The 11,714-nt window shown below is 33.5% G+C and overlaps 1 protein-coding gene across 1 annotated transcript; it reads right to left on the bottom strand.

Moving 5' to 3' along the window:
• Positions 1-2,973: 2,973 nt before the first annotated feature.
• Positions 2,974-10,729, bottom strand: LOC120352828. Its single transcript, XM_039435112.1, has 3 exons — positions 10,535-10,729; positions 9,746-9,927; positions 2,974-3,038 (listed from the first exon to the last, which is right to left on the bottom strand). Exons 1-3 carry the CDS (start codon positions 10,657-10,659, stop codon positions 2,974-2,976), a joined length of 372 nt encoding a protein of 123 aa, XP_039291046.1. The 5' UTR covers positions 10,660-10,729.
• Between the last annotated feature and the right edge of the window lie 985 nt (positions 10,730-11,714).

Raw genomic sequence — 11,714 nt, 5'->3', positions numbered from 1 at the left:
GAATGATCCATCAACCATAGGTGTAATTTAGATTTGAAAGATTTAAGATTATTTTAATTTTTCATCTCGATGGGCAGACTATTGAAAAATTTAGGACCCAAGAAAATGAAGCTCTTTTGAAAGAGAGTGCAATATGATCTGGGTGGAATTATTAACCCTCTAGTATTACCTGTTGTATTATAAGCAACATCCGCACCTCGATTGCCACTCAGCCTAAAGAACATGGAAAGAACTTTGAATACATATAAATGACGCAGAGGCAATATAGATGAAATCAAAAATAAAGCCTCTTCTGTTGGTGCGTAGGATGAATAATCAAGGTTGGAAATAAAATGTGATAATTTACAGCCTGAGACGGTTTGTACAAGATAATCAGGAATTTACATAAAAGTTATAATTGTTATTGTTAGACTATAGCAGTTCGAGCTATATGCTTTTTGAACCAGATAAGTTACATACTACATCTATCTCTTGTAGAAACAAAATAGGCGTGGTCTATGAAGGAGTTAGTCTATTACTGCTATGTGCCAACCAGGTAAAATCCATCAAATAGAGGCCTATTTACCATCTTTATGCTTCAGTTCATATGTTCATAAAAGACGTACAAAGTTACAAAGTGTCATAATATACCTAACCTATTTTTTATGCTAACTGCTATTCAAGTTACGCTATGGGTAGAATTTTTACCGTAATAATAACAATTTTATTTCCAAACAAAGGTTTTTTAAATTTTTACTTTCTTCTAGGCTGTCATCTCTACCTGGTATCGGATCATCAATTTTAATAGAACCTCAGTTAGGCTAGGCTTGTTGATATCTGGCAGATATTGACAGACCTAGCCTAACTTATCTGGTAGTTTAGTAACATATGCCTTCTTTTGATAAACTGTAATTTATTAAGATTTGGTTGTAAACTAAGTTTAATTCTAAGTAAATAAATAGTCTAATAGCGTTCCATTAGGCTGAAAAATTAGGCCTATGGCCTCAAATATTAAAAAACTTTACAATCTGAAAAGGTTTAAAAAATTATAGTCTAAAAATTTGAAGCAGGCCTAGGCCTAGTAATGTTTGTACATTTTCATAATGTTTACTTACATTAGTTTGGAGATCCATGTGGTCAAAAAACGAAGGAGTTCGGGGTCCTTTTCCTTTTGGACTTGAGGTCGATATAGGCTGCGAACGTTGTAGGACATCAGAAGAAGAATTTGATTTTGGTTCAAAGGCTGAGCTTGTGTTTGGTACTGCAGATTTGTCATCCACTTCAATTAGTAAAGGTTCATAAGAAGGTTTCTTTTGAAAAAGTTTTTTAACCACTGTAACTGTACTTGTCTGAAGCACTTTCTTTAGATCCTGAGGGCACTTGAAACACTTTTTTATGTGCTTTTCCATTTTGTTACAATGTGACTGCTGATAGTCCTTATTACAATATTTACAAGTTACTCCTTTCCCTTTCAAATTGAAAAAGTTCCAAATAGGTCCCTTTTTTAACCATTTTGTAATGATTTAATCCACCCTTAAAAATATAAGTAGTATAAATAAGTGACGTTATCTCAGACTCAATCACTCAACAGTCATTTCTACTTCTACTGCTACTTCACAACTAACTAACTGAGCTCAGGGCTGGTGCTAGAATGACTCACGACTCACCAATCTCAAGACCACACCCACCCACCCCACTCCTACTCAAAGATCACAGCACAATGCTGCTCAGACCCCCCCCCCCTCGACTATCAACCGCACTCAATACTCACTGTTCACACCATATGAAACTCCTACAGCAGTCTGCAGTCCTAACTCAATCCTTCAAATGTTTTATTCAAGCTAGATATACACCATTGCCATTAAGTGTTATTGACAATTGCACAGGATAATTAAATTATTATTAACAATACTTGGGTATTGTTTTTTTAACATTTTTTTATCAAACATATTATAGGCCTACACATCAACAAATAAACAAATTAAGGCATATTCATAGAAATTAAAGTACCCTTTGCTTTTAAAATTATTTTATTTAAGCACTTAATTTTAAATGCCCTCAGAACAACTGCAATTAAGGCATTTTTATTTCATCCAAAAAATTTACGTTTAATTAATAGTTTATATTATGTTTTAGAAGCTCTAGTAACAATAAAAATAGTAAAAAGTAAAAAAAAGACACTTTTCCATAAATGCCCACATTTTGGGCATTTAAAACTGCTTTGGGCAAATGCCCATTTATAAATGTCCTGCCCACTGGGCATTTGCCCACCCACATCACTAGTCAAGGGTATTCATCTAAGAATGACAACAAAAAGCTCATTAATCTCAACCGGAGAATGATCCATCACCATAGGTGTAATTTAGATTTGAAAGATTTAAGATTATTTTAATTTTTCATCTCGATGGGCAGACTATTGAAAAATTTAGGACCCAAGAAAATGAAGCTCTTTTGAAAGAGAGTGCAATATGATCTGGGTGGAATTATTAACCCTCTAGTATTACCTGTTGTATTATAAGCAACATCCGCACCTCGATTGCCACTCAGCCTAAAGAACATGGAAAGAACTTTGAATACATATAAATGACGCAGAGGCAATATAGATGAAATCAAAAATAAAGCCTCTTCTGTTGGTGCGTAGGATGAATAATCAAGGTTGGAAATAAAATGTGATAATTTACAGCCTGAGACGGTTGTACAAGATAATCAGGAATTTACATAAAAGTTATAATTGTTATTGTTAGACTATAGCAGTTCGAGCTAACTGAGAAAGCTTTACATTGTAACAGCATTGCGTCTTCTCAGGTCGCACAAACTAGCTTGCAGATGCTTTAGGTTAAATGCGAAATTCCTTTATAGGTAGCCTATAATATTCATGGGAGCCTATTATATTTATGGGAGATGCAATATGATGACCAGCGATTTGTTAAATTTAAAAAATAATTTCAAAAAATCTTTATAGGCCTAGGTACCTGTATTCAAAGTGCTGCAAGATTAATATTGAAGATCTGTTGGCAATCTGGTTCTCCCTTCTTCGAACTCCAGTTCAGCACAGCTCCCTGCAACAAATCATTACACGTTTAAGAAAACTGAATTACCTAAAATTACATACTTTATCATGCTATAAATGAATAGCGAATAGATAATGTACATTTTATAGACCGATTATACAATAACAAGTACCGGTACTTAATCACTTGGAGGTTGAATTTGGAATAGATTCATAAGTAGACTACCTGCCAGATAACAAATAAACTCAATTGTCATATCTATAGCATAGAATATGAATTTATGGCTGTAAAAATAATTACCTATTCAAGAGCTGAATATTATAAAGTTACACCACGGTGGCTAAATAAAAAGATCACTCACTGCATGTCTGATCTTGTTACAAGAATATTGAGTAGGCCTACCTATTATTTTATCAATAACTTACAGAGCATTAATAATATACTGAGCTTGATAGATAAACTGTTTAATTTAATAGTTTGGTAATGTAGCTATATATATATATATATATATATATATATATTATATATATATATATATATATTATATATATATATATATATATATATATATATATATATATATTTCATATAACACTTATTTAATAATGAGAATTCAACTTAGATTGACTTGAGTTTAGATTTGGAATAGATTTTTCAAGTACAGTAGTAGTGTTAGTAGCCCTACGTACTCATATCCACAAATCTATCAACTATATTATAAATAGTCTATTATTAAAAAATGTCGTCTTACCTTATAAAGAAGTTTTAAATTTATGAAAATAACATTATCTATAATGACACATTATCATTATTATAAATAACATTATCATAATTATGTTACTAGGAAATGCGTTGATTCATATAACAAATTCTAGGATCATCTGTGGGTTACTATATTTTGCAGTGAGGTAGAAAAAAGTGTGGGAATCCAGTGGTATATGGGTCATTCTCCTGAAAAGTAACATTTTCAATAGTTGATTTTATAAAAGTTGAATATTAAATTTTCCAAACTAAAATTTTTGTTGTTTTTGCTTAGAGTATATTTGATCATTTGCAAGTATCCACACAACTCATTACATGTCAGTTAAAAAAAACTTTCAGCGTAATCCACGGACGTGACAAATTTTCCACAGACGTGATAAAATTTACCACAGACATGACATTAGTAGTAGTATCGATTTATGCTTAACAGCTTATATCGGGGACCGAGCTTCGCTCTGGAGTACAAAAGCATAAAAATGTATTACAAAAGAAGAGATTATGATAACATTCATACAGAAATGTTCTATCTAATCACAGTAAATTGAGATTAACTCCCAGAGGAATGCAAAAATTTCCCTCATAAAGGCCCAGTTGCACAAAAGCCGGTTAAATTTCAATCCTGATTAACTTCATGTGAACCAAATCAGAAAAGACCATTTCAAAAAGATGGATCTACTGGAATTAATCAGGATTGAAAATTATCCGGCTTTTTTGCAACCGGCAATAAATACCTGATTGAATGATTACAAAAGTTCAACAGCTGAGTCATAATTTTGACACAGTCCCACACACATGAACTCGCTCACTCACTTCCATCACCAACAGACGACGAAATAAAATTATCAGCTGTTTTTCCAAGGATGAATAATAATTATCCTTTTAATGTGCTTCAGCGAGTTTTTCGAGGGATGAGACCTAGTGCAATCGAATCTTTATATTATAAACCTACTATGTTCTGAATTTCGTGAGAATCGTAAGAGCCGTTTTCGAAATCCGGTAAAATCAAACATATAAACATCTAAACATCCAAACATCTAAACATATAAACAGAAGTTGCTCGTTTAATAGTATAGGATTACTGTTCTTAAATGTATGCTTAACAATCTGTCAGGTAATTTATAAAATAATCATCATCTGTGATCAATCGTTTTTAATATATGACATAAAATAGTACCTGTTGTAAAGTTTTAAAAATGTTCAAGTATTATTAGTTACAGTACTAAGATGACACGTGGAAAAAGTAAATGACATGGTAAGGAAATTAGCAAATGTTTTTGAATGGTAATTTCTGTGGAAAAATATAGGGTCATATGAATAAAGCTCCTCATTTGCTTATACTTTTAAAATATGGAGCATTTGCTTCATTTTCTATTAATAAACGTGAGCAAAACCTTTTGCTCATGCTCATCAAAAATATAGTTTGAACATTTGCTCAAAATTAAAAGCTTATACTCAAAATTGTATGAATAAACTAGAGCATTTGCTTAACTTTTGAAGCAAATGCTTCAAAAAAGGTGAGTCTAGTCTAGAGCAGCTTTTCACCTTTTGCTCATAGTAAAATGGCTCAACTAATTCGTATGAGAAGAGGCAACTATACCAGATACGATCACAACCATTAGTTGAGAACTATAAAACTCTTAGATTCAACCATGATATATATCACCATTATTCCTACAAAAAAATAAATACAAAAGATATCTGATATAAAGATAGCTATCACAAAATAGGAAATAGAAGATGAGAGTGTAGACGATTATAAGAAGGCTATTGATATTATAAGATTATGTTGAAGATTATTATAGAGATGGCATTTTTTCACGCTATTATTTCAAAATTCCAAACTCAACTAACCTAAAACTCAATTCATAAATAAAAAACAGAGCAGACTAGATTCAAACGTCTAATACACTATAATTATGAAGAAGGAAAACAAAAAGCAAGTGAATCATCCCTGCCATGACATCTAGCGGGAAGCGTAATAACTAGATGAGCAAGGTACTTCCCCCGCACCTTGCGCTGTCTAAGTGCCCTATAGTCAACCCGCGTCTCTCTCCAACAATGAAGTTTACATTCGCCTGCTCTTCCGAGTCGGACTCCTCTTCTTCTACTCTGGGAGGCAATAATTCAATATCCTTCACATGAACAGATATCAACTTATTATCACACACTCCAAGTTTCACGACAGTGGGACTTAAGATGTCATCCACCTCCCAGGGGCCTGAGGATTTTGGGGCAAGCTTCGCGGCAAACTGATCCACTCCTAAAGACAAATAATGCTCTCTTTTGTATACTAACTATCCGGGAGATAATTTTATATCTCGCCTCCGGAGATTATAATAGCAACTAGCATCCCTATATGCCTTGTCTAAATACTATCTACTATTTTCCTAGTTTGTGACAATCCTAAGGTTTTTTTGAAGTGTAGCCCCACTATCTTCAAATCCCTGCATACAAGGATCATCCTGAGACTCGAACGCCGATTCACCCAGGGCTCTCAATTCTCTACCAAAGTTGAGGTAAGCCGGCGAATACTGTGTACATTGATGAACAGTAGTATTCATAGCAAAGCAAAACTCTCTTAAATATCGATCCCAAACTGAATGGTTCTTTCCTACAAAATTTGGATCATAGTCTTAAGTACACGGTTAACTCTCTATGTAGGGTTACTACTAGTAGAATAGAAGGGGTGAAAAACACAGTCATCCCGTTCCCCTATCAATAAGAACGGAAATGTCTGCTGGTATGCTGAGTCCCATTGTCACAGATTAGCATCATTATTACGATTGAAGTATCCTTGCAATTATAGCATTAGGCAAGTCATAATATATATACATTTTAAAAGTACACACAATTGGATAGAAAATCATACATGATAAAGCATATTTATATTACATTCAAGTTAGGTATTTAGATATTCCTCAAGTGAGTTAAAGGCATTATTCTTCAGATAACTGTATATAACTTTCTTGATTTTTTTTGGAGGCTGATTCCTGGTTGTTTGAGGCAGTTTATTATACAATATACACTGTTGGTAAGAATGGCTTCTCATAGTTTTAATAAGTCTTATTTGTAGTGCTACAATGTTTCTACTGTTTATTTATTTATTTATTTATTAGAACAGTCACAAACACGATATTTAGAAAGAGAAACAGGCAATTGCCCAAAACTTCTTCAATTCCTTGATTTTGGCACATAAATCCTCACAAAACCTCCCATATAACCTCACAAAGTGAGGTTAAGTTTAAAATTTCTGTTTTCACCAAAGATTAACACTCAGAGAATACGTATTCGAGATATGACTGATGAATTTTGAATTTCGAAGGGTTGATAAGAGCCGGAAATAACACTAAACAATCCGAAAGTTTCAATGTATCCCGGCTGCTCCTGGTATTATATGCATGGAAGTCTTCATGAATGTAAAATTTTTCTGAGTTTTCCTTGATATAAATCAAATGGGAATAAATGAAGAGATGGAAGGGTTAGTATGCCGAAATTAGGGAAATGTGGCCTGCATGAATCTCTCTGTGTTAGTCCTAGAATAGCTCTAAGAGCCTTTTTTGCCATAGGAACACTGTTTTTGAATGAACGGAATCACCCCATAGACGCACTCCATAACTCAAATGTGAGTGGAAGAGCTAGTGATGTAAAATTCCCGGGAATTTAAGATCGAGGAAATATTCCCAGGGAATTTAAGAGAAATATTCCCAAAAATCATAAATTCTCGGGAATTTATGGGAACTTGAGGAAATTTATGATTTCTTTCATAAAAAATGACCGAAAAAGACGTTTTTTGTTACACATGGTCACAATCACCTGTTATACAACAGATTTATGTAAGAAATATAAGGATGAATAACTTATTAATTTTGTAAGTTCAAAGAAAACAGTAATGTGAAGTTCATAGACTGATCATAGACTGAAAGGAGAAATGAGCACTCAATAAATCATTCAATTGCACCACTATTATCATGCTACTTTCATGTCTCACAAGTTGAATAAGATTATTTTACTTACTAATAAATGCTTGTAAATCAAGTAAACAAAGTCAACAAAGAATTGAGTGTAATTTAACATTCATTGCATAATTTTATTCAATTTCTCCGCACAAAAATAATTGACTTCCTAAAATGAATCGGTCATTTGAGAAACAAATAAGTCAACAATTTGCATTTTCCAGGAGAAGGAAAAAACTTCCTTATACACATCTTAGTGATTATAAAAGTGTGCAAATTGAGTGAATGGGACATATACAATCTAGTCACACTTTCAATACAAGCACAGACCCGAATCCTCATTAGTTCATTAATAAATGATTTTTAAAAAAATTGACTTATGGTGTTTCTTAAAGAAATGATTTTTTTCTGTCTGAAAACAACATTATTTGGGTCAATTATCTTGAAGTATCAAAATAAAACAAATAAGGGATATCAAGATCAGCATCATTAATTTTATTTTATCAAATATGAGCAAGAAAATTGATTTATCTTACTATTTCTATTCCATTTCTAGTCCATATTTTATATTCTGCTTCACATGCTGCTTCATTCTCAATTGTTGGCCAAGCGAAGATGTCATCATAGAAGCTTCTGATACATTCATAATCTGGAATATAGGGCTTGAATTTCTCCAAATCCTTCATTTTTTTACTGTTGATTGGTATTGAGCCCTGAGCATAGGCTGGATTCTGTGGCAAGATCAGTTGATATTGCTTTGAGTTCCTAAGATGGAATGCGTGAGCTTGGAGACCATCAATGAAGTTCTTTGCCTTGATGACTGCTGGATATTCACATGAGTGAGATATGTGCATGAATTGACTGATTTTAAATGACACCTTGTCATTTTTATGAACATTCCTTCCTCGTGTTTCATCTGATAAAACATTCCTTTTGTAGAAGCTTGGCCACCAAGATTTAAAATCAGTTATATCTTTTGACTCGGGAATAACAAAAAAAATTGTTTTTCTTGGGTGCACTCAAAATTATCTCAGCCAGTTCTTTTACAGTAAAAACTCTGTCAAATTTTCTCAGCTTACGTCTAATGACAGCAAAGTCTCGGTCACAGGGCAGAAAGGAGTGACCCCTGATTGGAAAATACTGCTCTGCTGATTTAAGCTTTTCAATAGAGACTAGTGAATTGATTACCCTCAGTAGGGTATGATTCTTATTCTGAGCAGAGCAACCATCAGAAAAAATGTGCAGATGCTCAATATCATTCAAATATGTTTTCAGATAGTCCATAATGAAAGAAGTAACTTCATTTGGGCCTTTAGTTGCAATCCCTTCATGATACATAAATAGAACAACACTGTCATCTCTCAAATTGTGGATACAGAACACTGAGACCGTTAGTTGGCGGAGGTAAAATGTCTCTTGCGCTGGGATTGTTGGTAGTGACACATTTTGCATGTAGTCGATGCAAATTGCTCCAACATTGGGCTGAGTAGCCATCAACTCTAACACCTTTCATTTTAGAGTGAAATTTGTTAGCTCATCTTATGTGAACTAATTTTTCAGCAACATGCACTCGTTTTGCTACATCATTCAAGAATTTACTCTTTATCTTCACATTCAGCTCCTCACAAGTACAACAAGTGTCAACTTGTGGTCTGCCAAAAGAGAGAGAAAAGTTTTCTTTGAAAATTCGAAGGTACAATTTGTACCCAATGTCAATTTCTGGGTTTGATTCTTTGAAAAGTTTGTACATTTGTAACACATTAAGCTGCTCACTGAGATACCTGAACTCTTTAGAGCTGTAATGAGCTATTTTGACAGGGAAGCTTGCAATATGTGTTTTCACAGCTTCCAACACATAACCAGGCTTTGCATTTCCTGGTGTATTTTTTCCTCGTTTATCAGTTGGTGTTTTCTCTTCCTTCAGCAATGATGTTAGTCTCCTCATGCGCTCATTAGTAATGGCATGGATGTTTATAAATGCTGTTTTACATACCTGGTGTTTACCTGAAGACGTTGAAATTTCATAAATGAATGAGCTACCTCTTTCTGGTTTATTGGACTCTTCTTCTGGCTTCCTTCTTCTTCGTTGCTTCACCTCAGAAGCTGAAATCAGCGATTGTAGGTAATTGTCCTGTTCATTCTTGGAGCTCATGCCTCTGAAGTTTTTAAAAACAGTAAGTCGATTCTCCTCTGATACTTTGATGTAGCACATCCGACGACACCTGGAACAACACATTACCATATCTGATATAATAGATGGTAGTAATCTATCTAATACTATGACAGATTTATATCAGTAATTGTTCAGTAATCATCAGTGTAAAAAGTGATAAGAAGAAAAGTGTTCATCACCAGCTGTGGTTTATAATATAATGAACCATTATTATTTCAAGTTCTCTATTGCTCTTTCTCATAACACTGGTCATGATGTTGTTTGATTCTAGTCATCTAAAAAGTGTTAATATATTCTCATAATTGTTGAAAGTGTGTTATCCATAATTTTCAAATAATACAGTCACCTCTACTAGCCTATTACTTTCGTTTCAATGATTCTAATCCACAAAGAAATAATTTTATAGATAGATAACATCTGTGCAAACCTTAGTTTGCATTAGCGTATTATTATATGAGGTACTATACAGAGCTACCAAGTTGTACAGTACCTAGTTACACAAGCGTAATTGTACACTTGGATCTAAGCTATGTAGCCTAGGCTAAATCTCATTGATGTTGAAATGAAGATGCTTGAACAATAAAAGTTGAAATACTCAATGATAATGAAACATTTCAACTTATATTATATGAATTCTAGAAATGTGAATAACTTACTTGCAATCGTTTCCTGGTTTCAACTCCATGATTGGATTCCCTGCACTATTGGTGTAAGCACTCCCAGATACTCTGGATTTTTTAATAATTTCAGAAGCATAACTTTTTTCCTCTTTTTCGAGCATTCAACTACTTCAATATTGATATTAGCAGGCTCCATAATCAAATATCTATATCACTTGACAAGAAAGAGAAATCCATCAACAATAAACACAGTTCACGTTCACGAATGACGAATCAAACATAACCTTATTGGTGGCAAGTCAGCATGGTCGCCAGATCAGCTGTTTCCATGAGAAACCACACAAGTCAGGACTTATGTTGTTTCTCCATGAAATGAATATTTCAAGAGTCCTACAAACCAATGAAGGAAGCGTTGACTTGTGTTGTTTCTGATGGGAATCGATGTAATCATTTATAAGGAATCATATTCCACTGCTAACTAAATTTGACCAAAAAATGACTTATATGTTGTTTCTCAAATGACCGATTAGATTTAATAAAGATTAGAGTAGAATATAAATCAAAAATTAGAAATTATAAAATACAGAAAAATAAGCTAAACTAAAACAAGGAACATACTCGAGTTTCAATTCAATATTAAAAAGAAAATAATCTCACAGCCCACAACCTTTCAAGTGTCATTAAGGCTCACTTTATTTGTAATAAGATACTAGTCCAGGCAATGAATGCTCAAAAATATATAGAGGAAGAAGTTTGGAATTCAATTTTTGACCTCGCAGTCCTTTTAAGGAAAGTGAGGAGGTAAGCATATAAAAAATCCTCACTCCTACCATACTCAACACTAAAACTGCTATAAAAATTGATGGAAAGCATAAAATGATGAAATAATAAATTAAATTAAAGAGAATTGAATGCTCTACAACTCACTGTCTTTCAAATACTCCTATAGTCCAGTCAATGAAAATTTTGGAACACAATTTTTGACCCCGTAGCTCTTCTTTTAAGGATAGTAAGGAGGTACCTAACCTAATAATATCAAAAGTCCTCACTCCTACCCCCTGTGTAAGAAAAATACATTTTATGCGTGTCAGCCAGAAATGAAAAAATGCAACTTTCAAACTACCCTCATCCCTCAAGCTCAAGGAGTAGGGATGAGTACTTTTGATATGTTCACCTTCTAACTAGTACAAAGCTGCGAAGTCAAATATTGCGTTCC

Source organism: Nilaparvata lugens, chromosome 8 (genome assembly GCF_014356525.2).
Source record: "Nilaparvata lugens isolate BPH chromosome 8, ASM1435652v1, whole genome shotgun sequence".
NCBI lineage: Eukaryota > Metazoa > Arthropoda > Insecta > Hemiptera > Delphacidae > Nilaparvata > Nilaparvata lugens.
This window is presented reverse-complemented; position numbering and strand designations above follow the sequence as displayed.

What these genes read in the sequence shown, in the direction of transcription:
- LOC120352828 (XM_039435112.1), bottom strand. Translation starts at nt 10,659, where the DNA reads ATGCTCGAAAAAGAGGAAAAAAGTTATGCTTCTGAAATTATTAAAAAA. An exon ending in AAACCAGGAAACGATTGCAA is followed by an intron (nt 9,928 to 10,534) that starts GTAAGTTATTCA and finishes GTGTTGTTCCAG; the next exon opens with GTGTCGTCGGATGTGCTACA. An exon ending in GTCCAATAAACCAGAAAGAG is followed by an intron (nt 3,039 to 9,745) that starts GTAGCTCATTCA and finishes GATTTGTTGCAG; the next exon opens with GGAGCTGTGCTGAACTGGAG.